At 39.1% G+C, this 27,431-nt stretch overlaps 1 protein-coding gene across 3 annotated transcripts in view; it reads right to left on the bottom strand.

Moving 5' to 3' along the window:
* The window catches only part of samd12 (sterile alpha motif domain containing 12), a 269,149-nt gene that overhangs the window by 58,439 nt on the left and 183,279 nt on the right, over positions 1 to 27,431 (bottom strand). For 2 of the 3 annotated variants that reach the window (XM_054745053.2, XM_070547609.1), the window contains exon 5: positions 7,865 to 8,448. The exons of the other annotated variant lie outside the window; for it this stretch is intronic. In XM_054745053.2, coding sequence (XP_054601028.1) covers positions 8,387 to 8,448 — 62 coding nt within the window. In that variant the 3' untranslated portion in view covers positions 7,865 to 8,386. Of the gene's footprint in view, positions 1 to 7,864; positions 8,449 to 27,431 lie in introns of those variants that run through there. 3 annotated transcript variants of the gene reach the window in all.

Raw genomic sequence — 27,431 nt, forward strand, 5'->3', positions numbered from 1 at the left:
AAAACAGCACAAATAATGTAAAAAGTAAGAAATAAATTAATGCCTGATAAAATACACAAACTGTTCACAGAGAGAGAAGAAGGATATAACCTGAGAGGGACACTAAACTTAAAGATACATAAGTTTAGAACAACATAAAAACAGATGTGTATCACAATAATAGGGGTTAAATTATGGAATAATTTAGAAGAAATCAAAGTAAGTACAAATAGAAATGTGTTGAAAATGAATTATAAAAAACATATTCTGAGCAAGTATATAGTGGAAAATAGATGATTTATGTGGTTGTCCTTTATTCTAAGGAAAAGTAAGCTAAAACTAAGTAAGTGAGCATCAATTGTAAAAAGATGTTTTTTTTTCTTTTTTGTTTTTTTCCATATGGTTTGGTGGTTTTTGGTTACTTGTACCTTTTTGTTTGTTTTAATGTAGGTTTTGTGTTACATTTAGTAAACAAGTAAAAATTACTTGTATAAAAGGGTAGGGACAAGTTTCGACTTCAGCCTACTCCTTTTCAGACAGAGAAGAAGAAAAAAAAGGGATGATGATATGTATTTTTTCTGTTTGTGTTTTTTTTTTAATTATGTATGTTTTCTTTGTTTTAAATAAACTAAACTAAAAAATAAATAAATAAAAAAGAATCAGGTCAGGCTTAGCATTTATGAGGGAGGAGAGTTCCTTGAGCTCTTCATTGGTAGAGCCATCTAGTTCTGGTAATGAAGAGGGTATGAAGAGCTCGTAAACTTATCCTGATTATTTCATTTTGGTAAAATGTTAAATTTTCTTTAAAAAGCATGAAACAAATTATTTTTCCTGAAATGTTATCCTCTGAATTATGTCTGGTTAATTGGATTTTCATGTATTAAGTTTAGTACCGCGCCCAATCTTCTTTAACCCTCTTATTCCCAAGACTGAAATGCCTTGACACGCACGTCCCATTACCATAAATCCTGAGCCAGTCAAGACATCAGTGAAAAGTGCACAAAAGCTCAGAAACTACATTTCTGGGGCATATAGGATACATTACAGTAGCCCTTTTGGTCCTTTGTAATATGAGCTGTTCTGTCCACTCTGGTAATCGACACTCTTCCATTTAAAAAACCCTAAGAAACTAGTTCCAAGTTAAGGAAAAAAAAAACAAATAAAGTCCAGTCTTGATGACAAATCAAGACTCAAAAACATGGAAGATTTTACAAATGACCTTTTGAGTCTGGGTGAACACTATCTGCTTAAGGAAAAGTACCAGAACACCAATGAATTGCAGCCAAAAGTAAATTATTAAGGTCAAAATAATGACTCTTTAAAATAAGAACATTGTTCATGGTTTCCTTGTCCAGTAAGCCATGACCAAACCCAGATTATTAGCACTTACATGTTTTCCCCTCTGAGTAACTGTTGAGAAGCAATTTGTAACGTTTGCTTGAGTCAACACAGTTCTTCAGTGAGGTGTTCAGCAGTGAATGACGTCCAAGTCGACGTGGTAATAGATAAATAAAAAACTAAACCAAAAGCAACAGTTTCTGCAAACATTTTAGTGCTCCGAGGTGGAATCGCACCCACCGGGGAAACGGAAATACCATGCAAGTGAGCAACCACATGTCAAAACTGATTATTTAATGTGTACATAATGAAAAATAATATATTCCTCTTAAAGATCTGCTAAAGGTGTGTGTCATATGACGATATTACTGGGTAGTAAATGATCGGAATGGCTACAGCAGAGTGTGGTTTCCCTACCTCGTTCTGCATCTTATGGTTTCTCTGAGCTCATTTTATACTGGAGCACTTAAACACTGACACGTCATAATTCAACACTTTCTGCAGCCAAGAGAAAAAGGTGAAAGTGGAGATGAGGAAGGAGTGTAAGAGTGTGTGTGTGTGTGTGTGTGCGTGTGCGTGTGTGTGTGTGTGTGTGTGTGTGTGAGTGTGAGTGTGAGTGTGTGTGTGTGTGTGTGTGTGTGTGTGTGTGTGTGTGTGTGTGCACATGCGCTGTACACTTGTTTGACATCCAAACAGTTTTTATTACGAGTCATTGCCCGAAGCGGAACAAATCACTGTGAATAGAACTGTTAGTGAAACACGGTGGGTGAAAGGGAGAATTCAAATTAAAGTGTTGATAGTTAGCCACATACTTTCTCTCCATCTGCATAATTAGCATAAGGAAACAGAACCCTCGTGTTTGTGTGTGTATGCATGTAAGTGTGTGTGTTTGGGCATTTGAGGTCAAAGTCGCCTGTTAGATTTACAAAGGACATCAGCGCCAAGCTTGACACAACCTCTTAGCTATTAATTAATTAAAAAGAATGAGTACACGTGTCAGCTGAGCTCGAAAGCAGACATGTCTAATGTGTGTTGATACGGTTGTGTGTGTTCCATGTTTACATGTTGGTGGCTTAGTGTAGTCACGGGCCAGACAATGTGTCACGCTGAGATGTGATTGTGTTTAAAATTCACTTAAAAATGCCTCTTCCTGCTTCACTCATCAATATCTGAGAAAACTTTACAAACTTCTACATCTCATATACAGTAAATATCACGTTGCACCACTTTTGAATTATGGAGACCCATCCCAATAGTCATTTCTCAATTGTAATGGAAAATTACCTGGAATAAGGGTATAATAGTCAATCTGTCCATCCATCTTCTGGTTATCTAGGACAAGGTTGGGGAGGCAACAACTTAAGTAGACAAACCCAGCCCTTCTACCTCACAACCGCTGCCTCAAGAGAGATTCTGAGGTCATCTACTGAAACTCTACCATGGGATACATCTAGAAGACCAAATTCTTACCAGATGACCACCACCTTGACTTGCCCCTTTTGATATGGAGGAGCAGCGACTCGTTTTATTGAAGGAGCACAGCCACTACGGCTTAAAGCGCAAGGAGATCAAATGGTAAGATCTTAAATTAGTAGCAGTCATTAATGAATCTGATGCAAAGCTTAGGTCAGCCATTATTGATTAAGTTAAAGAAATGTAGTACAGCATTATGGTGACACTTCCTGTGAACTCTTCTTCTGTGTCCTATCGGCTTCCAAACTTACTGCCTTCAAACCAATACCAAAAAACTGGACCACGGCAATCCTGAAAACAGCTGCCCCATTTCCAACCTCTCACTTGTAGCCAAAATCCTGGAGCGTTCAGTAGCTATTTAATTAACCCAACATCTTGATTCCAATCAGCTCTTTGAGGTCTTTCAATCTGTGTTCAGCTCTCACCACAGCACAGAAACAGCTCTGATCAAAGTAACCAATGACCTCTGTTACCATCCAACACATTCTCACACCCTAAGCGTCGAAAAACGACGTGTGTGACCAAGCGTCAAAATATGACGACCAGGGTGCCTCCAGTGCGTCGGGAGAGGATGCGCAGGGACACGTCACCGCTGGCGTCCGTATCCGATGCCCATGGCGACACGGACATTTGACCGATTTGTTATCCATTAACCTTCCCCTCACCCCCATTCCAACCTTAACCAGCTTGTGCATGCAAAGCTTAATTGAAAATTGCTGAGTTAAGGTTAGGATGGGGGTGAGGGGAAGGTTAAATCGCTAGAGGTTTGAGGTGAAATGTCCATGTCACCGCGGCGTCAGATACGGACGCCAGCGGCGACACATGTCCCTGCGTGAATTTTAATTGTCAAAAACTCCAGCGAATCAACCGGAGTCTGCCCATTTCACAATAAACTAAACTTAAGATAAGACTTCTTATGTTTATGTTTATTTATTTGGCAGACGCTTTTTTCCAAAGTGACTTACAATTTATAACCTGTAGGGCATGTTGTGATCTGTGGGGGAAACCGGAGAACCCGGAGGAAACCCACGCATGCATGGGGAGAACACGCAACTCCACGCAGAAAAGCCGCAGCCGAGTTTCGAACCTGCAACCTTCGTGCTGCGAGGCAACAGTGTTAACAACTGCGCCACCATGCAGCCCGAATGTGTAATACTAAAAATTTTGCCTTTTGTTATTTGTTTAACTTTATTTATAGTACTATTTAATCAGAAATGTTCTAATTTAAGAATTTAGAGTCAATAAATATGCAAGAAACTATCAAGAAGCATTGAAATTGCGATATAAAACGTGACAAATTATTCTAGACCAATTGTAACACTGTATGAGAGATTTAATCAGACAATATCACTAAATTCATAACGCTTTTCTAATGAGTAACACTGAATCCGAAAATAAGAGTAAGACATATGAAGCCTGCAGCTAGAGCCTGGAAAACTGAACTAGGAATAGATTAACTAAATTATGCATTTCATCAAATAAAGGTTAAAAATCTGCACAGTGAATTTTGGTGTGCATCTTCACTCATGTTTAAAAATGAAGAATAACAAAAACTGCAGGAAGTGAAAAAAAAACAGAACAAATGAGTATCACTCCATTCTGGTAGAGCTCGTCCATCTTCTTTGTATCTGCTGAAGTGACAATGTCACAGTCCGCTGGTTTGACACCTGAAGCCAGTGGATTTAATGAAAACGTGTTTTGATTGACAGCTGTGTTTTAATGCGTGTGACACAGGTAACGCTGACATGTGAGTTCGACAGATGAGAAACAAAATGATGGCCTTCGCTGAACAACCCATCAATCCATTCAGGTTTCTGAAAACCTGACAATAGAACGATTACAAAGAAAATGCACAAACATTAGTCAAATTAAAGCACCATTGAAGAAGCAAATACATCCTTTTTTTAAAATAAATAACTAAAGTACCTCTAGCTTCTTGTGTCTCAAAGAAAAGCACAAAGTTGATACCAAAGCCATTTCAAATGAGCATCATTTCCATCTTTGTTTTTCTCTGTCACAGCTCTAGCGTTAATGTAGAGCGCTGTGATTGGCCAGACACAAAATGGTTCAGGCCAATGGTAGACCTGCTGAGGCTAAAATGGAGCATGGTTAGTCCAACCTACAGAGCTAAATCTTCTTGCCATTGCCACAGTTGGTCTACATTTCTAGGATAGTTTGCAGTACCATCATTTAAATATTTATTAATAGGGATGTGTATTGGTGAAATTATGGTGATACGATACATGATACAGGGGAGACGATACAATATATCACGATATGTTGCGATACATTCAGTCGGACGATATTAGCGATTATTTAGACTGAATTCATTATAGGAAAATTCAATAAACAGTTCAAACTGATATTTAACATGTTTAACATGAGGCATCTGAACCATAACAGAGGGATTTACATTTCAATGGTGGAAACAAAACCCATTGCATACTGCTGCCAACAAGCAGTCGGGTTTGAATTGTACCAAAAGAAAAGAAAATACACAAATATTTGCATGTAAATTCTTCCAAAAATTTGATACACAGCTTTTGGATATCAATATATCGCTGGAAAAAATATCACAATACAGTGGTGTGAAAAACTATCTTCGCCCTTCCTGATTATTTATTCTTTTGCATGTTGTCACACAAAATGTTTCTGATCATCAAACACATTTAACCATTAGTCAAAGATAACACAAGTAAACACAAAAATGCAGTTTTGAAATGATGTTTTTTTTTTGTTTTTTTTATTATCTTTATTTCATTCAAAAAAAAAATAACACAACAGATACAAACAATATTCATGAAAACACAATATATATTTGAATGAAAGGGAGCAGATAGAAGAAAAATCTTATTATTTCTGCCCCCTTTTTAAACTTAAATATCAATTTATATTTGTGCAGTTTTTATTATTTAGGGAGAGAACAAAATCCAAATTGCTCTGTGTGAAAAAGTAATTGCCCCCCTTGTTAAAAAACAACCCAACTGTGGTGTTTCACACCTGAGTTCAATTTCTGTAGCCACCCCCAAGCCTGATTACTGCCACACCTGTTTCAATCGAGAAATCTCTTAAATATGAGCTGCCTGACACAGAGAAGTAGACCAAAAGCACCTCAAAAGCTAGACATCATGCCAAGATCCAAAGAAATTCAAGAATAAATGAGAAAAAAAGTTATTAGATCCATCAGTCTGGTAAAGGTTATTAAGCCATTTCTAAAGCTTTGGGACTCCAGAGAACCACAGTGAGATCCATTATCCACAAATGGCAACAACATGGAACAGTGGTGAACCTAACCAGGAGTGGTCGGCCGACCAAAATTACCCCAAGAGCGCAGAGACAACTCATCCGAGAGGTCACAAAAGACCCCAGGACAACTTCTAAAGAACTGCAGGCCTCACTTGCCTCAATTAAGGTCAGTGTTCACGACTCCACCATAAGAAAGAGACTGGGCAAAAATGGCCTGCATGGCAGATTTCCAAGACTCAAACCACTGTTAAGCAAAAAGAACATTAGGGCTCGTCTCAATTTTGCTAAGAAACATCTCAATGATTGCCAAGACTTTTGGGAAAACACCTCGTGGACTGATGAGACAAAAGTTGATCTTTTTGGAAGGCAAATGTCCCGTTACATCTGGCGTAGAAGTAACACAGCATTTCAGACAAAGAACATCATACCAACAGTAAAATATGGTGGTGGTAGTGTGATGGTCTGGGGTTGTTTTGCTGCTTCAGGAACTGGAAGGCTTGCTGTGATAAATGGAACCATGAATTCTACTGTCTACCAAAACATCCTGAAGGAGAATGTCCGGCCATCTGTTTGTCAACTAAAGCTGAAGCGATCTTGGGTGCTGCAGCAGGACAATGACCCAAAACACACCAGCAAATCCACCTCTGAATGGCTGAAGAACAACAAAATGAAGACTTTGGAGTGGCCTAGTCAAAGTTCTGACCTGAATCCTATTGAGATGCTATGGCATGACCTTAAAAAGGCGGTTCATGCTAGAAAACCCTCAAATAAAGCTGAATTACAACAATTCTGCAAAGATGAGTGGGCCAAAATTCCTCCAGAGCGCTGTAAAAGACTCGTAGCAAGTTATCGCAAACGCCTGATTGCAGTTATTGCTGCTAAGGGAGGCCCCACCAGTTATTAGGTTCAGGGGGCAATTACTTTTTCACACAGGGCAATGTAGGTTTGGATTTTGTTCTCTCCCTAAATAATAAAAACCATCATTTCAAAACTGCATTTTGTGTTTACTTGTGTTATCTTTGACTAACGGTTAAATGTGTTTGATGATCAGAAACATTTTGTGTGACAAACATGCAAAAGAATAAGAAATCAGGAAGGGGGCAAATAGTTTTTCACACCACTGTATATTGCCATATCAATATTTTATTACATCCCTATTCATTAATGTTTAGTCAGAACAGTTGCACTTGATTCTGGACTTGATTTAGACTTCATCCTCATTAAATTTTGACAACTGTAATTGGATTCAAACAAACTCAAACCTTGGCATTGTGGCAGTGTCCAAATTCAGAGGCTACATCCTTCAAAGGCTGCTTTTGAAGTCTGATTACATCACAGCTAAATGATGAAGGCTCTCCAAATATGAATGCCCACTAATGTATTTTTATTTTCCCCGTAATTAAAGGATAGCTTTGTGTATGCTTAATAGTTCAACTTTAAGATTCATTCCAGGTCAGATTGGAATGTTATTATAAAAATGGCAGAACGAGCAAAAGAGGAAAAATAATTATAAATCTAAGTATATTAATATCTGGTGGTACAAAAAAAAAATAAGGCTGGTTGTGTTGTTGGGTTTTTGTCATTTGCAGGCCTTTTATATATTGTTCACGAGAATCATAAGAAAAACTATCGTAAACGAGCTGTATGACAGTAAAACTGTTGTAGATCCTTGAGGATGAGAAAAAAGAACCTCTGCAAAATTTCAAGCAACATTTCCACTAGCTTCTTCTTAGCAACATCAGAGTTGCTAGGCAACAGAACAAATGCTGAGGTAAATACGAGAATAAATCTGAAGACTAGACCGTCCAATTTCACAGCCGCTCACTTCCTGTCTAAGCGGTCAGTTAAGAACTTGTGGTGACACAGTTGTTACAGCCCATTTCAGGCATCTGCAAAATGCTTCTTGAGTCATTTATTCAAGTTTGACGACCCTGTCAAGTGACATACATACAAAATACATACATGGATGTATAAAAAAATAATAAAAAAACATTTCCCCAATATTTTGATGTATTTACCAACCAGCCAAAATATGCAATATCTGAATTTGGTCACATTCTCTGTTTCAAATCTCACAACTCTGGCCAATAATACGCCACCGTACAGAAACAAAACAGTCCCCTGACATGTAAGGTTCTCTGTTTATTCAGTCTTTTTATTCAAAAATATTAGCAATTTTCTCATTTTGTTTCCTACTTTAGGACCACAGAAGGACCTGCCTCCCGACTTATCCCGTTCCACGGGGATTCATGTAGCCATCTGTGAATCTCTGCTATGTTGAACTGCAAGCATGTTTATTTACAGAGCGTGTTATTTGTTCTGAGGTAAAACACGTTTCCACATCACATAATTATACATCCAGAACAACATCACTGCTGGGCTCATACTGCTGCTTAGCATCAACATGGTAGTCTGCAAAAAGACCAAAGGAGAGGTTCATCAGCTGTAGAGTAAACTTCATTATTTAGTGTTTGCTGACTTACAGGAATACAGCCGTGGGTATGAACTCAATGTAACAATAAATCAAGGAGTCAGCTAACAGCAGGAAATGTCCCTCATTAGCTGCTGCAGCAGGTAGCAGCTGGCAGACAGATGCAGCAGCGAGGCTAGGCCAGGCTGTACTGGGGTCAGTACGAACTGTAATCAAAAGCCAGAAACACCCAGAAGCAAAGTGACAGTCAGGGGCAAAGGACTGGTGGCCAGGATCAGACAAGAAACATCAAAGGTGTACAGAGAGAAGCTTTCACATTAACAAAAAGGAAAGATCTGTGTTATAATTAAAAGAAATGGGACAGGAAAAAAAGGAAAAAGCAGGAATTTTGAGCGAAAGGCACTGAAATGTAAATACTAAATTAACTGTGAGAGAAGACCTGCTTAACATTCAAAGCCAACATACGAGGGATACATTGGGCCCTTCAGCAAATGGTTCAATCATCTTTTGATAATTCAACAAATTGGTTCTGATTTGAAACTTCTACCGGAAACACTTTGGACCCTGACTCTAATAGCTCCCCTCTGTGAATGAGCTAAATGTTTAATTGAGGCCAAGTTCTGCAGGAGAACTCTCACCTTTTAACTGGAAGACTTCACACAGCTGCAGCTTAAATTATCAGTGACGACAAAAAATGGAAAACTCATGTATATTTCATCCTTTAGGCAACTGCTGCCTCAAAATATTTATTACAAAATAATAAAAAATAATTAAACGCCTTTGAAGCTGGAGGTGTTTTGCTGGTGTCGTGAATACAAAGTGCAGCTCTGTTACTGTTAATTATGAGTAATAACAGAAGCCTAAATCATCTCACAAACATAAAAGAACTAACATTTGCCAACTGCATTTGCAAGAGTTTTCTAAATGTCTGACAATATCTGTAACTGTCCAAAAGGGTTGCAGTGCTTCATTCGAGCGTGGTTCACTTAGAGCAGGGGTGTCAAACTCAAACTCATACAGGGCCGAAATGAAACTCTGGGACGGAGTCGAGGGCCAAACTTAATATTTTTTGAAAAAGTGACGGCAAATTTGCACATTTTCTTTATCAACATAAATGCAATTTTGAACCTTTAAATTTGGAAACAAACTTATTTCTGCATTAACACTGAATGTGGAAAAACCAAATTACACACGAGCAAGTCAGTTTTAAATAAAAGGCATCAGTGGTATTCATTACTTGTGGTATAATCAGCATTTTTAAAATCTTTTAAATCTTTAAATCTTTTAAATCTTTTCTCACGGGCCAACAACAAAATAAAAATATCATTTTATCTTAAATGAAAATGCAACATCTCACCTGTTAACTTTCATGTTTTGGAGCAGAAAAAGAGCATAAAACCAACATATTTAAAGCTCAGTTTGCTCCACTGGTTTACTGTGATGCTCACCTGTTCCAGCCAGATACCTGCATCATGGGGTTGATCTGAGCTGAGGAGGAGACTCCTGTGGTTTTGTTCATCTTCATCATAATAATGACAACATTAGATGACAACAGGTGCTCACATAGGTTTGTGCTGATGAACATGTCTGAGCAGCTTGAGCACGTTGTTGTGTGTCGGGGAGGAAACACAACGACAGCAGCCACAGAGTCATGCTGGTTTGAACGTGTCACTGTTCGCTGGAGTTATATCGGCTCTGTCTGGACGTTAGTTGGAAAACTTTCTCTTTCAGTCATGAACACATTACTGAGCGGCTAGAATCTCCGTTTCTGGGCTTCAACGTCAGAAAACAGCTGAGTGAGAGGAGTGTTGTTTGTCCGAGACAGCGGAGCTGCAGACACCGGCAGCAGGTGCTGGAAAAAACACAAAGGAGGGGCACGTCGATTCCGCGCTGACGCCGCAAAGCATCATGGGAGCTGAAGTCTTTGCGGTAAAATCGGCCAGCGGGCCAGTTTTAATATATTTTTGATATTTATCTCGCGGGCCACATAAAAATGCTCCACGGGCCGCATCTGGCCAGCGGGCCTGGAGTCTGACATATGTGACTTAAAGGAAGCAGTTCAAGCCAGGAACCCAAGACTCTCCAAATGGCTGACCCTTAATTAATGCTAGCATAAGACAAATGACTAACCCTAACCTAATGTTAACGTAAGACAAATGGATAACCCTAATACTAACAAACATGTAAAAAGCTACTTACACTTTCATGCACAAAGTGGCACTTAGACTATTCTAAACAATCTTAGTCACACCCCCAGACTCACCCACCAACATTTCCACCCATTTTCAAACTCTTCAGCTTTGAGTCACCACATTTTAGTCACCAAACTAGGTAGAGTATTAACAATCTGGCTATCTGGGGTATCCGGCAGTGGAAGCAGAGCTTGGGAAATAAACCTTCTGCTCTCAACAAACTGCTACAAGGTTTTGTTCAGTCAAATTTAGGCTATTTACCTAACCCCCCCATCTACTCCCACCTTATCAGTTATAAAGAGATACTGTGAATTCTTTTCATTTCCTTGCTCTGACTATTGCGCTTCTGTAAAAACTCTTATTTATGCCTGAATTTGGACTCATTTTCATGACAACTAGAGCGCCATTCCATCCTAAAGTTATCAAACATTTCTCACATATTTTGACTGAAGGAAAGTAAATTGAGAAGAGTTCCAGACATCCAAAAAACAAACAGTGAGAGAAACTTGGGTTCAAATTGCAATGTATTAAAATGACAGAGGTATGAGACAGCGTGAACCTGAGAATAAGAAATTACAAATTGTGATGAACAATTTCTAGAAACTCCCTCATAAATGTTGCCAACAGTCACAGCTTGTTGAGATGCCGTCCTGGTACGAGACAGGTGGCACAATTTATTAATTTTAATTTGATATGAGCTGAACATTGCCTCTCATTCTGACCAGGATCATTAGAGAACGTAGAGCCATTCAGGACACAGTGTTATTTCTCCATCATGTCTAATTGTGTCCATCAGGACCAACACAGCAGGTATTCTGCAGAACAGATTTGTCCTGCAACTTGATTACTTCGACCTTTCACATTTGGTTTAAAAACAAATAAATGTTTTTGTATGCAACAGATTTTCTCAAGGAAAATCCACAATTGACAACAAAAGGCTATGTAAAATTTTCCAAATAATGAAAATGAGATAAGCTGACATTTAGACAGGCAATCAAGCATACAAAGACTAATGGCACCAATTCCTGCTGATAGAGGTGGATGGATCCCTTTTTTAACACTAAACTTCTGAATTTTAATTTCACTAGCCTTTTCTTCATTTTAGGCGTTATTTGGGCTTAAAAGAACAGCAGCATGAGCCCAGCAGTGATGTTGTTCTGGATGTATAATTATGTGGTGTGGAAAAGCTTAAAAAAAGGTGCTTTATAAATAAAGCTTTGATTGATTGATTGATTGATTGATTTGAGGACAGAAGTATCACATTACTATTAAAAGTCTCACACAACCGCAAACACAATTTAGCCTTTTAGTTGCCCTAGAACCAAATCAGAGGTGTTTGTTCATTACACCCTGATTTGACTCCAAGAAAAATGCATATCTAATTTGTAAACACAAAGTGAACATTTGTAGTTATTTTACATGTCTAAACTGTAAACCCAAATGTTGAATATAATCAAATATTTTGAGTAGGTGGCACTCATAAAATTAAAAAAAATATTGTAGAACTCAAATATGTTGAGTTAGTTCAACCTTTTCCTTGTTTTAAGTATTTGAACTCAAACATTTTAACTTAAATGAAAAAAGTATTTTTAGTGAGCACAACTTAAATAAATCAATAAAGAACAACTTCACTTGAATGAGTAATAGTAATTACTAATTATTTATTATTATTTTATGTTTCTATATTATTCCATTAATCTTTATGTCAACTTAAAGTGTGTCTGATAAACAGACTTATATATTTCTTAAAATATTTGTGGATCTATAAGAAGAAAACAAACACAAACAAACCAATTTGGTGGATTTCAGGGACAATAAAGAACTGGTGGGTAAAGTGCATTGTGGGGAGTCATGTTTTTAGTTATGTTCTATTTTGGAGTGTTTATACATGTTTATTGTGGGGGATTGTTGTTCTTGGTTATTACTTCATGCAGGGTTGCAAATGTGGTGTTACTTTTTGTATCATGTAGGCACCATAAGTGAGGAGGTTGGTCAAAGGAATGACCACGCTGTGCCGTTCCACTTTAGTTAATACTGTGGTGGTTCACACCAGACATACTTGACTTGGCTTTGGATGTTCCACTCTCACTGGCTGTCAGCATCAATGAGTGTGTGAATCACGTGCAGTTAGTAACTTATCTGGGTTAGTGTAGTATGTAATCAGTTACACCAAAAATGTTGAGTTATATCAATTTATCAAGTCTGAGTTAAAAAAAACTAACATTTTGAGTATATTTTCCAAACAACACGAGTTGAAAAATGTTGAAAATCTTGAGGGAATTACTCCCTAATTAGAAATTGAGGAATATCAATATTTATAAGATAACATAGAGATAATTTAAGGCAACTGCAAATGACAATTTTCTTTTATGTACAATTAAAGTATTTAAAAACATCACTTAAATATTTCTGTGTAATCGGTTAAAAATAATTTGAGTTCTGTGAACTTAAAAAGTTTACAGTGTATGCATATTTAAACAATTACTATATTCATCATTGCAGAGAGCTTCCAAACTGCCTCAGGTCAGAAAAATAGTCGACAGTTCTGATGAGCTAATGGCTAGTCTAATAGCAGTAAAAATAAAACATATATTGTCTTGAAATTGCTCCAATGTCTAAAACTTCCCAGCAGCTTGCACGCAAATGTTGCGTTCAGTTTCCAATTAGAGGCGTTTGGTTGCCTCTGGTAGTATTTATGCTTGTAAACAACCCAAGATTTCCATATAAATATCTATTATATTGGCCAAAAGTCACAATTATTGAACATGATGTCTGGTTGAGTTGGGAAAAAGTATCCAGAGTTCACATTTTAAGGAGACAGCAGGCATTGATTTTTAAGTTTGGTGCTGATAAAATTAACTTATATTAATTCAATTAAATTCTTTATTCAGGACAATGAACATTAATAAACAATCAAATACATTGTATCGATCGTAAATGGGCCAGATTATAGCATAGTTGCTAATATGCATCTGTATTCCGTCAACAAGATAACTAAGTAAAACAAGTAACACTATATAATTTAAAAACAGTCAGATATAAACATTCATTAAAATAGACAAACAAAAAATAAGAATAACTAAAGATGCAAACATGTCTGGGAACCTTTAAGATGTAGTTTGAGGTACTTTTTAAAGGTGCTATAAGTGGGAAACTCTCTGATATTCGCTGGGATGTTGTTCCAAAATTGACTCCCTCTAACGGACAGTACCATTTGTCCGAACGTCGTTTTGCTGTAGGGGATCTGAAGGACTCCTCTAGTGGAGGTTCTAGTACCATAGCCTTTGTCTGGTCTTAATTTTATGTATGCGGAAAGTGGAGGTGGAGCTAGTTCATTAAGTGCTCTATAGATTAAACAACTATTTTTGAACTTAATGAAATTTTTTAAATTAAGCATGTTGTACTTTGCCAGAATATTACAATGGTGATATGACAAAGGCTTTTGATCCAAGATTTTTATAGACTTTTTGAATAATATTTCTATCGGTTTTAAAAGAGTGTCCCCAGTGAATGACCAGGTTGTGATGCAGTAGTCTATATGAGAGAAAATCATGGAGTGCAAAAACATTGTTGCTGAAATTGTAGTCATTGAAGATCTAATTTGTTTAAAGTTATTTATATTGAATTTAATTGTGTTCACTGTATGTTTAATATGTTTTTTAAAGGATAGTGTCGGATCCAGGGTGATTCCAAGGTACTTGAACTCTTGCACCAGGTCCAGCTCTACCTCCCCCAAGAACACATTGGACCACTCCAGATTGATGGATTTTTTTGTGAATATCATTGCAACTGTTTTTTTATTCATTAACAGGCATGACTGATGGAGCCAAAGCTGGATGTTCTCCAAGGCTAATGTGAGAATAGATGATGCTTCCTGTGTACTTTTAGCAGGTGTAAAAATAACCGCATCATCCGCATACATTTAGAAGTGTACATTTTTACACACATTCGGCAGGTCATTTACATATAAAGAAAACAACACTGGTCTTAAGATAGAGCCCTGTGGGACCCCTGCTGGACAGTGAAGGTATGATGACATTGTGTCCCCAACACACACAGACTGCCTTCTGTTAGACAAGTAAGATTTAAACCAGGCTAATGCATTTTCTGAGAAATTATAATGAGTGAGTTTGGTCAGAAGTGTTTGATGGTTCACTGTATCGAATGTAGGGATGGGTACCTTTGACATTTGAATCGATTCGGTACTAATTCCCGGTACCTAGGAATCGATACCGGTACTTAACGGTACCAATTTTCGATACTTTTGAGTGTTTATTATTTTAATTCTCGTTTATAATTAAATATATATTTTTCTCAATATATAACAATATTTGATAAATATCACGATAAATAACATTCAACTGTTTGTATTTTAACATCGTCCTTGTAGTTTTATAAGCTGATAATTAAACTGAAGCAAACATCTTTACTGTGAACTAAATTTACTGTGTATCTTCATTCCTTTTGTCGTCTTTTTTCATTTGATTTTTCCTACTGGGAAGCTAGAATTTCCGAGGAGAAAGCGAACGCACCATTAGCTGATAACGGTGGCAATGGAAGCTAACATATCAAGCTAACGTTATCTTAAACAGTTTATTTAACTGCTGGAGCAGATTAAAACGATGATGCCTCACACTTAGATCGTTGTCACTGGTTTCATCTTCACCCAATCACCAGTCGCCTTTAGTAAAGTGAAGCCAAACTTTAGCGCGCGTTCATGTTCTTCTAGTTGGAAATTCGGAGTTCCGAGGAGAAAGCAAACGCACCATTAGCGAAACTGAAGCTAACATATCAAGCTAACGTTATCTTAAACATTTTATTTACCTACCGGAACAGATTAAGATGAGGATGTCTCACTTAGATCGTTGTCGCTGGTTTCATCATCACCCAGTTACCCATCACATTTAGTGAAGTGGACCCAAGATTTAGCGTGCGTTCTTTCTACCATGCTGCTCTGTTTACAACTCGCTCGCAGCGAGCAACGACATAACGCTCTTGCGCATGCGCAGCTGTCTTGGCAAGTTCTCGTTATGAAGGACGGGTACCGAAACAAGGCACCGTTTGAAATTACGTGAATCGGTGCTCGGTCGGTACTATGGAATTCGGTCGGTACCTTAAAAAGTACCGAATTCGGTACCCATCCCTAATCGAATGCCTTCTTTAAATCCAAAAAGACTGCACCAACACAGGTGGTTTTATCAAACAAGGATTTCACTTACTCTACAAAAACACAGTTTGCCGTCTCTGTAGAATGATATTTCCGAAACCCAAACTGCATGAGGTGCAAGAGAAAATGGTTGCTGAGGTGTTTATTCAGCATTTTAGCTATCCATTTTTCTGCAATCTTGGACACAATATTGATGGGACGATAGTTGGAAATGATTGTTTTGTTTCCTGATTTAAAAATTGGTGAGACTTTGGCTACCTTCCAGCTTGATGGAACTGTTGCCATTCTGATGGATACATTTATTAAGTGTGTTACTGGGCACACCAGAGTGTCTTTATGAATTTTCAGGAAGTGTGTGTCAAGACCATATACATCTTTGGCTTTGGAAGATTTCATTGATTGAATTATGTTGGCCACTTCCAGATCAGTGATTTGATCTATACTAAAAATAGGCTGTCCAAAGTCAGGGGACTTACAATCTATTTCAGAAGGACTAAACATTTTTGTTATTTCATTAACAGAAGTAATAAAAATGTATCAAATTAATTTGCTATTTCCTTTGAATCAATTATACGTTTATTATTAACAGTTATTTCTAGTCTGTCACTGTCTCTTGTATTTTCTTTACCCAATAATTTACATATATTTTGCCAGATGATTTTGCCATTACCATTTGCGTCTTTAATAATGTCCAAGAAGAAATTTGCATGGACTTTACATAATGCACTAGTAGTTCCATTTCTCAAAGAGGTGAATTTGTGCCTGTCAGTGGCAAGACCAGTTTATAAAGAAGTTTTGAGTAGAATATATCTTTCTTTCATACGTGTTTTACAATGATTATTTAGCCAGGGCAGATGTCATCTCCTCTTTTTTCCTTTTCTTTTTTTTTAAATAAGGTTCCATTACTCCTGTAATTTTGGAGTTGAATAATTGAGTATTAAGTTCAACATCATTTCCAGAGAGTAGTTTGGACCATTTAACTTCATTTAAAATATCCTCAAGGTTATGATGTAGATGCTTGGGAATACATTTTTAGTTGTTCTTAAAATTTACAGAGTTAAATCGTTTTTTGCTTAATTTGCGAGAAAAAAGGACAATGTTATGACCAGAGAGGCCCGTGATAAGGTTTTATGTTTTAGTGATCCGCTCAGCCCGATTTGTAAATAAAAGATCTATTAAAGTTTCTGACTGATTTGTTATTCTGGTTGGGTTTTTTATAATTTGTGTTAGATTAAAGTAATCGGTTATTTGTTTAAGGTTTGAATGTTCTTTCTTTATATCCCATTTAATATTAAAATCACCTAATAAAATTATTTCCTTGGTTTTGCCACAATGATTAAGAAGAAGATTAAGTTGATCATAAAAGTAATTATATGCTGTGGGCTTTCTGTATACACACACAACAATAAAAGACGTTGTTTCAGAAAGTGATATTTCGACACCAACACATTCCAGATTTATGTGACTTGGCCATTCAATCTTTGTGCACTTGAGAGAAATTCTGACATAAATTAATACACCCCCACCCCTCCCACTCTCTATATCCTTCCTAAATACATTATAATTAGGCATTTTTACTATAACTTCTGGGGAAGAACGGTTCAGCCATGTTTCCGACAGGCCGAGGAAGTCAATAAGGGAGTTGCACAATAGATGCTCCAACTGTTCACGTTTTGGTCTCATACTACGAATGTTCAAATGTCCGCCTAATAAACCTTTTACCCTTGATTGCAGGTCCCAAACTACCTTAGCCTGGTTTAGAGTGCGGAATATTTTGGTGATCCTGTGCCGTTTGAGGACTGGATTCCTGTGTCCTTTTGGAAATGTCTGTCTACTACCATAACCATAGGTGGCAGAAGTAGTTATTTTGGTGATACGGTGCCTATTAAATAATGCATTCCTTCTAGATGTTGATTGAGACCCGGCTGGCGATGAATGAAGTCCGTCTGGTGGTAGTTGGGGTCTAGCTGGTGATGGTTGGGGTCCAGCTGGTATTGGTTGGGGTCTAGCTGGTGCTGGTTGAGGTCCAGCAGGTGGCGGTTTGGGGCCAGCTGGTATTAGTTGGGGGCTAGCTGATGTTGGTTGGGGTCTAACAAATAATGGTTGGGGTCCAGCTGGTGACGATTGGGGTTCAGCTGGTATTGGTGTGGGTCCAGCTGGTATTGGTTGAGGTCCAGCTGGTATTGGTTGTAGTCCAGCTGGTGGTGGTTGGGGTCCAGCTGGTGATGATTGGGGTTCAGCTGGTATTGGTGTGGGTCCAGCTGGTATTGGTTGAGGTCCAGCTGGTATTGGTTGTAGTCCAGCTGGTGGTGGTTGGGGTCTAGCTGGTGTTGGTAGAGGCCCATGCAGCAGTGGTGAAAGCCCATGCAGCGGTGGTGGAGGCCCATGCAGTAGTGGTGGGGGCCCATGCAGCTGAGGTGGGGGCCCATGCAGCTGAGGCGAAGGCCCATGCAGCGGTGGTGGAGGCTCATGCAGTAGTGGTGGAAGCCCATGCAGCTGAGGTGGAGGCCCATGCAGCTGAGGCGGGAGCCCACACAGCAGCGGTGAAGGCCTACTTAATAGCGGCGGAAGCCTATGCAGCTTAAGTGGAGGCCCATGCAGCAGAGGTGAGGGTCCAGGCAGCAGAGGTGGAGGTCCAGCCAAACAGGGTGCTGATCCAGCTAGCAGAAGTGGTAGTCCAGCCAACAAAGGTGAAGACCCAGCAAACAGAGGTTGTGGCCCAGCTGGCAATTGTGATTGCCCGGCTAGTAGATGTAAATAACCCGAAAGCAGAGGTAGAGGTCCAGCTAGTGGAAGTGGAGGCCTAGCTGGTAGTGTTGCTAATACCACTTGCAGAGGTTGCGGCCCAGTCAGCACTGGTCCGGCTAGCCATGGGGCTAATCCAATTAAAGGTTGAGGCCCAGGGTTTAGTTCAACATCCCCAACCAAAAGAAGCATCAGCATGATATTAAAAACACCAAGAAGCGGTCTACCTGTGAAGGCTTGTTCCTGTTCATCTTGGGGTGGCCTGGCATGGCCATAGTCCGGTATTCTTGTGTACAGCATATGCTGACTCCATCTGGCTGGATACAGGGTTTGACTGCTAATTTTTCTTGGACATGCTGAGGTCAACAGAAGATAGAGTTATCCACACCACAGAGCAGGACTTTGATAGTACAATCCAAGGTCCTTTACACTTTTTAGATGACTTTTCCAGCAAACACACAGGACCTGTCAAGCTGTGTGTCAGCACCTCGGCAGCCATTTTGAAAATTCATATAAAATGAAAATAATCTAAAAAGAGAGCATAGACCTATTAACCATATGTTAAATATGTCTAACACACTTGTTTTTGGAATCTAAGGCCAATAGATAAAATCTACATGAAGTTCTACATTATTTCAGTAAAAAAAAAATGTTGAAATCATAAATGGACCAAAACTTCTTTATGAAAAAGTGTTAACCATTTTTAAAACCAATGGTGCCACTTTGCTGATAAGTGGAGACAGCATCATGGAACCTTTTGTAATTCGTACGAGATCAGCCTGTGACTGGCTAATAGCCTAAAATAAATAAAAACACTGGTAAACATGGTACAACTGAAAGAATTACAGGTAACTGAGAGCCCATATAAATAATGATTGCTTAGCTTGAGGATTGCTGTAAAGTCACTGACACCAGTCAGTGGCTTGATGCAATTTTCTGGGTCCCTTATATAGGAAACTTTTTACTGATTGGCTTAATGAACTGACCCGTATTGGATTGTTTACTATGTGAAGTGCCTTGAAAAGACTTGTCATGATTTGGCGCTATATAAATAAACTTGAATTGAATTGAATAATGTAATATACATTTTTGGGCTCCCCCTTGGTGTATAACATTTTTGGGCTCCCCCTTGGTGTATAAGTTGTTGAGAAGCTGGGCTCCCCTTAGCTCCCCTTAGTTCCCCCTAGTTCAAAACCTGCCTTTAAATTCCTATTTTGTTAAAAGCAAGGTAAAAATGTTTGTAATAAGTAAAATAAACGATTATGCCCTTTAAGACAATGCCCAATTACCAACGCCACCTTTGTGCCACTTTTGTGGTGATTACAATTTCAACTCAAAGTCATCAACAGCACCCATCCATCATGTCTGCCCCAAACAGAGATGTTACAATAATAATTGATGATCAGGTGTGCTGTCTCCATCCAATCCTGGATACACAAACCATGAATCTGTACTGGCACCGCATACATCATTTCCTTTTGTGTAGCTGCTCGTTGCACCCCACTTCATTCAAAACGCCCTTGGTGTTCCTCTCCCTTTTCAGTCAACACCTTTTGTTTGCTTCTCATAATGCTCATCTTTATACAAATGAGGAACTGTGCCCATTCTAAAGATCATTCAGGGAATAAATATGCTCTTTATTCCAGCTCAGCTGGCGGTTTCTACTTAAATAGACCAGGATGATCCTCTAATGATTATAGCATTAGAGGTGTTTCTCAGAATTACAAATGCAGAGTCTTTCAAATAAAACATGGAAAGGTTATTACCCATGTAGCATCAAGTCCATGCACAGGTAAATGGATTAATGGGACTTTTATACTCAAGCAACCACTAATGGACTCATTAATACCATCTAGCCATTTAAAATACAAAATTTTATTTCAGAAATTGTTTTCCTTCTCATTAAGCACGCTGGTGACTTTCAGCGCGAACCTATTAATAACTTATATCAATTAAAGAACCATGGATGAGTACCACATTAGCACATTATCATGTCTGTCCTGATTATGCATTAACGGATGGGCTCACTGCACCACCAACTCAAAGATGCATAACGGCTGCACTGACAAACAGCAGGCAAAAACAACTTCTTGAGTGCCATTTTTCCCATTCGTCTCCATTACATAAAATAAGTCTGGAGCCAGCGTTAGGGCATGTTTATGGGGTAATGGATTGCCTCGGAGTAAAGTAAGTGTCCTCTCAGGCTATTGATCCAAGGGTTCATCAGATCATGAGCGAATGCTGGGAAGCTTAAGGCGTGTGCTCAGGATTCTGGTCCGTCTACATAGTCTGGGCTCCTGGATGTCCGGAGGCGGTCAGGGAAGCTGGAGACTGCAGCAGACTGAGTGGAACCAGGGGCGGTGCCGGGCCACCGATACCATGACTTCTTATAAGGTTCTCGTTTTGCTATAAACGAATGAATCTGTGCTGTGAAACCTTACCCAGCACTTCTGGTTTAAAGAAGCATTTGGAAGAAACTCAAGTGTTTAGGATTCAGCAAAGGCTATGTTTAACAAATGTCCAACAAGATGAACAAACTCCTTCCAAACTCTTCCAAGATTTGGCATTTGTGATGCTAAATCATCTCTACAAAAAGCAGGCTGACAGTTGAGCTGTTGGGGGATTTTCCTGAACAGCAGTCACATTATAAGGCCACAAGCAGCAGAAATGCTTCCAGCCCCGTTGGACATTTGGCAGCAGAGGACTCTCAGGAGACTCTGGAAAAAGGAGAACATCTCATGTGATGTTGGTGGACCTGTCAAAGCAATCTGTGTTCTTCTGTCACGGGTCAGAGGGCCAGGATGCTGAGACAAACGTGCTCCACTTCATGCACTCTCATTTCTTCTACCTCCTGTTCTTTTCATTTCTCCTCTTTCTTGTCTACTCTTTTCATCATTCTCTTCTTCTTTGGGCAGCAGTAGCTCAACAGGTTGAGCGGGTTGTCTAGTAATCGGAAGGTTGCAGGTTCGATCCCGGCTGCGGACAGAGAATTCTGCTGTTGTGTCCTTGGGCAAGACACTTAACCCACCTTGCCTGCTGGTGGTGGTCGGAGGGACCGGTGGCGCCTGTGCTCGGCAGCCTCGCCTCTGTCAGAGCGCCCCAGGGCAGCTGTGGCTACATCGTAGCTCATCCCCATCAGTGTGTGAATGTGTGTGTGAATGGATGAATGACACACTGTAGTGTAAAGCACTTTGGAGTCCTTACCCTGAGAGGCGCTACACAAGTGCGGGTCTTTTCATTTAATTCTTTTTGCTTAGAATTCCAACATTTTTTGTATATTTCATTCCTGCCTGGCTGCATCCCCCCTTCTGTGTCCTTGACAGTACGAGTTGGAGGTGGGAGTAAGTTTGTTGTGTTTTTGCATTGCCCCGTTTCTCCCTGGATACAACTAGATTAAATGCTCTTTTCCTAACCCTGCTATTTTTTCCTGCATAATAAAAAAAAACATCTGACTGGCAGTCCGGCGTGAAGTCGAGGTGAAAAGTGAAAGCATGTAATTGGGGGCCCTGAGAGGGTCGATTCCCCTGCATGTCAAGAAGAATTATAGCTTAGGGGTTTAAAAAAGTGCTTCACTGGATAAGAAATAGAAAAAAATATGACTTTTCTTTAGTATTTCAAAATACAACAGAAAGGTGTTGGCTCCACTGAACCATTACTTTATGTCCTCACAAAGGAAGCACTTCACGCCAGATGAAAATCTCAAACTCAAACAAGAAGGTCCATACAAAGTCTTGTTGAGGTCTTCAGGGACATTAGGAATTCTGTGGACTCACCGCAACCCATGATCATTCCAAAATAGCTTTGAGTTTTGTGTTAGTTTGTTATTATTTGGTTAGCAGCATATCTGGGCCACAGGTGGGCCCACGAGTAGTGGGATTATCATGAAAACTTGCAACTGATATACAGAGTGCCGTGAAAGTCGAGGGGGATCAGCTCGTGACAAAAATAAATAAATAAATAAATAAATAAACTGGTGGAAATTATTGGAGTATACTAAAAGAGAAGATGCGTTTCTACTATAAGAAATTCAGGAAAATTTCTAAGAGGGAGGAAAATGGCATGTAAAATACGATGGCTCTGTTTTGTCAGCAATGTTGTCTCTTTAAGGAATTTGTTTGGACATCAGCAAATCGTGACTGTTTCGGTGCTGAGTGACATCACTGATCTGCACCAAAAGGCATCCTCAGGTACTAATGAGAAATTAAAGAGGTTTCATTCTGTCAGTACAACATAATTTAGCCATTCGGCAGACTGGGAGAGAGGCTGCGTGACGTAAAATGTGGTGTTCAGAAAGAAGAAACTTTTTTCACGGTGCTCTGTAGGAAACCACAAAGCATTTTCCACCACTTTTTTTGGGAGTTAGCAATTAGAAATTTTACAGCTAATCTTATTTTCTTTCCATTCTGCTTCATTTCCAACTGTTCCAGTTATACAAATGCCAGTTGTTTGGCAACATCTGCCGATATAATTTCACACCAAATTACAATCATTCAGCATGAGATCACCACAAGTCCTGCCCAGCAACCCTACCAGGCCTTTTCTAAGTACATAAGGCAGGTAAGTACTTGGTCTGTGAAATGGCCCAGAGAGCTGTCCTTTTAGGCCAGCGCGGTGAAATGGAGACACACACATGCCGTGAGGTCCGGTAAAATCACCCAGAAGTTCCAACAGTGAAAAGCAGTTAATTATGACATTTTTTTTTCAAATGTGCTACCATCCCCTTTGCTCTAATAATAGAGCACAGAAACCTTTGTATCCATTCAAAATTACAGTAATAATGAATTACACAAGGGTATCTAAAAGCAGCAAAAGTACTACTTAGATTACCGCGATTTCAAACTCTGAAAGTTGAATCCCAATCAAAAACATTTTAGGTAAGTTTGTGTATGAAGATCGTATCATGTAAACTCTTTTGCTGCCATTCCTGCACCTGAATTATTGTCTCTGTATTATTGGCGCCAGCTGTTTAGTCCATCCACCCATCGTTTTCCATCATCAGGAAATGAAACTCCAAAACCTTCCATCTGAAGCTCAGCTGTGAGGTGGCTACAAAGTCAAAGTCCCATTAGTTGTCACACACACACACACTGATGCAGACACAGCTGCGCTCGGGAACCATTTAGTGGTTTAACCCACCAATCCAACCGTTTATTGCTGAGTGTCAAGCAGGGAGGCATTGGGTTCCATTGTTTCAAAGTCTTTGGTATGACCCGATCAGGAATCGAACCCTATTCTCCCAGTCTCTGGGCGGACACTCTACCACTAGGCCACTGAGCTGAACTACCTCCTAGTTCCTGGAAATGCTGGAAAAAGGAACGCTGTTGTCTGAGGCATCAAGCCATTAACACAAATGACATTTTCTGAGAGTGTAAGCCTGTAATAATCCTTCATTTGGAGTCATCAAAGACACCCACAGACATATCATATCACCCCCCCCCCACCCCACCCCCAAAAAAAATTTTTTTTTAAAACACACAGGTACTACGATTGACTTTTAGAGTGATCTTACCTTACACCTGCACTATGACTAAGGAAATCACTTTATTCACTTTGTCAGACACCGCTATTTCACTTTGTCATAACCTTTATCACATCTTTCAGGCACTGAGCTGAAGATGGGGTCTCAAAGGAGGAATCTTACTGGCATAAAATGATAAAACAGAATTAATTTGACCTTCACTCGCTGCAGGACAAAAAAAAAGAGCAGGAGAGGATAAAGATGAGAGAGAACGGAGGAGATGTTTAAGGAGGAAGTGTCTTCACAGAGGGCAGTGGCCTGAGGAGAAGATTCAGATAATGAGAGCTCTCAGCTCCCCACACACTCCAGCAAGACGTGTGATTCACCAAAAAGCCCAAAAGAAGGACAGAAGTCACCCCGAGCTCCTTACGTCTTCAGAGTGAGCACTTTCAATGAAGGCTTTTGAGTAAAAGACGCTGTACTCACTCTTGATGGCCAACAGAGCCATCAACAAAGACGCTGCCCGGAGAATTAATGCAACATGGTCAAAGAGAATGAATTCACATTTGGTTTCTACTGAATTCACAGTAAGATATTACCTGTTAAAAAGTTACAACCGCATAACATTATCTAACTTTTTCCTCAAAAAACTGGCCTCTTTGAAGTCTCCTCACATAGTTTAAGGCCACGTAGGCGGGTTTTTGTAAAACCAGACATCCTTCCTCGCCCAGAAAAAAAGACACTACCTCATTTTCAGCAGATAAATCCAGCAATGTGAAGCACGGTCATAGGCATGCCAAGCCTGTAGGCAGCAGTAATAGCCCAAATCATTGATGTCTTTGCCCAAAAACATTCCTTGGACATAGAATAACTAGTTGGTGGGCAACAACCGCTCTTAACATTGTCCTTTGCTTGTGTCATTTTCTTCTTCTTCGGTTGTCTACGGAATCCAGTGACATTGCAAAACCTAAACCCTGGTTATTTAAATCCACTAGCAAAAGCTGGAGAATTGGCAAATCACCACTTTGGAATTTGTCGAAGAAATCGCATATCTTCACTTTCAGGTGGATGACGGCCCAAACATTAGAAAAATAAACATTTTGTGGGATATCTGACTACAAGCATAGAGAATCTAAGATATCTCCCTTGGGTCCTTGAGGGCCACCATCCTGCAGGTTTTAATTGTCCTGTTCTGAAAAAGCTTTTTTTTTTAATTAACTTAATGGGGTTTATGCCACAGACACTTGGATTTTATGCTCTCCGATTTTATAGCCAGCTGAATTACTTCCTGGTTGCAATGAAATAATTGTTCTTTATTGTGTTTTTTAAGCGATAGTTGCAGGATATGTTGGGATGATGTTCAACGTAATCTGGGCCACATTTAAATAGAATGTGTCCACATAGATTCGTTATGACGGTCAGTGAAGCTTTTGCTTTGGGTTACTAAATGAAGATGCATGCTAACTCTTTATTAGCAAACGTTAGCACAGGGCTAACAATGTTATAGGTATTGATACGATAATAAGATGAGTCTTTTTTTTGTTTTTGAGATAAGTCTCTGCTAACATTGTTAGCATTTCTTCCTCACTGTGCTAGCAAAGAGCTAGCATGCATCATTTAGCAACCCAAAGCTTGTATGCTTAGCTTCATTGTTATAAATGTAGGTGAAAATGTACAATTGAAAACATTTGTCTTTGATTGTGGCATCTTACATGTGGCCTATATTATCCCGTGTACGTTGTTGATCGTTGTCCTCAACAGGTCTGGCAGCAGTAGCGTACAAATGTTGCGGAGAACACAAACATTACTGTGACTCAGTAGCACAGAAATATCAGTAATTTTCTGCATTTCCTGAATCCTCTTCAGTCTTGACCTTGTCCGGATAATTAAGTTCATTCAATGCTTTTCCTTCAATTCTGAGGAATAGGATTCTATTTTTGATTCCAATCTCTACTAACAGCCAACAAAGATGCTGGAGCTGGTTTCTAGAAAGCAGCTTTAGAGGTGTCTGCTCAACAACATGCAGGATTCATATTCATAAATAAATGCAGACCCTCCCAGCTCAGCATCCCAAGTGATACGTCTCCAAAAATACACCACAGTCAGCACCTGGAAATTAAATCTATATCTTCTAAAAGTGAAATCTAAAATCTCTGGTCTGCTGTGTCCCATTTAATTCTGTTTATGAGCCTCTCCTCAGCTAAACTGAGCCTTAAAAGGAAAATGTTGGATGTCTACAAGCTAAATTCTCTTTTTTAACAAGATGTTTTTTTTTTTACTTTTAACATGATGTTTATTTGAAAGGAAAAGATCATGTATTTTTTAGAAAATATAATGAAATAAAACATTTTTTTCTCTGAAGACTTGTGAAATAAAGTCATTGATTTGCCTTCTTGCCATCACATGATCACCAGACTGGAAAACAAGCGTTCATCTCCTCGCCGAGGAACACACAAGTGAGAAAGTCGTGTTCTTTATTTGTGCTTAGCTCCGGTAACGTTTCCCAGCTCACTCAATTTCTTTATGGTAGAAAAAGTTACTTTACATTTATTAATGTGCTCTAAAGCCACATATATCACTAAATAGGTCACTTTGGGACACAAACGCAGGCTAAAAATATTACGATTGTTTTCACACTAGTAAATAATCAAAGGAAACGAACATTCACTGTTTCCTAAAAACACACTTTACATTTACTCTTAAAGAAAAGGAATAAAGCTTCGACATTTATATTATTTAAAGCCGTTTTCCCTTTTAAACGAGCCTCCATAACAGCAAATGAAGCATGAGCCTTTATCCGTATTCACAGATTAGCACTGTGTCCAAAAAAATAAAATAAAAACACTTTCGCTGAGCTCTGTCAGCTGTGTAATTGAAGTTTTTTTTAAGAATGATGATTTCACAAGCCTGTAAAAGCATACTTACTGACATAAAGCTGTTATTGAAAACTCTGAAATGGAACACAGACAACGGGGTATTTTTATTCATAAGAGGAGAAACACGAACTCCACAGAGTTAATTTAAGTGTTGCACATTTACATTATAACATTTAAAACAATTCTGATAATTAAATGTTATAGTTTTGTTGTTACTCTTCCATAACTTCTGCTTGACATTTAGAGCAGTCAGAAGAGTTCACGTTAATCTCATCTGCACTGGAATGAGAGAGCAATTGTCCAAAATGTGGCACGGGGACCATTTACGGGCCTCTTAGTGATTTTGTGCGGCCCCCAGATGGATGACGCAATCTTATGTTTTCAGTGAGCTGCTGATCGAGATCAGGGGTATTAAATTCCGGGCCTGGAGGTCTGGTATCCAGCATGTTCAGTCACCAATTCTTGTCATGTGTCTATGTATGCATGTCTGATCTCAGAATTGTGTGTACTGAAACTCTAATTTCCC

The sequence above is a fragment of the Nothobranchius furzeri genome, chromosome 19 (genome assembly GCF_043380555.1).
Source record: "Nothobranchius furzeri strain GRZ-AD chromosome 19, NfurGRZ-RIMD1, whole genome shotgun sequence".
NCBI lineage: Eukaryota > Metazoa > Chordata > Actinopteri > Cyprinodontiformes > Nothobranchiidae > Nothobranchius > Nothobranchius furzeri.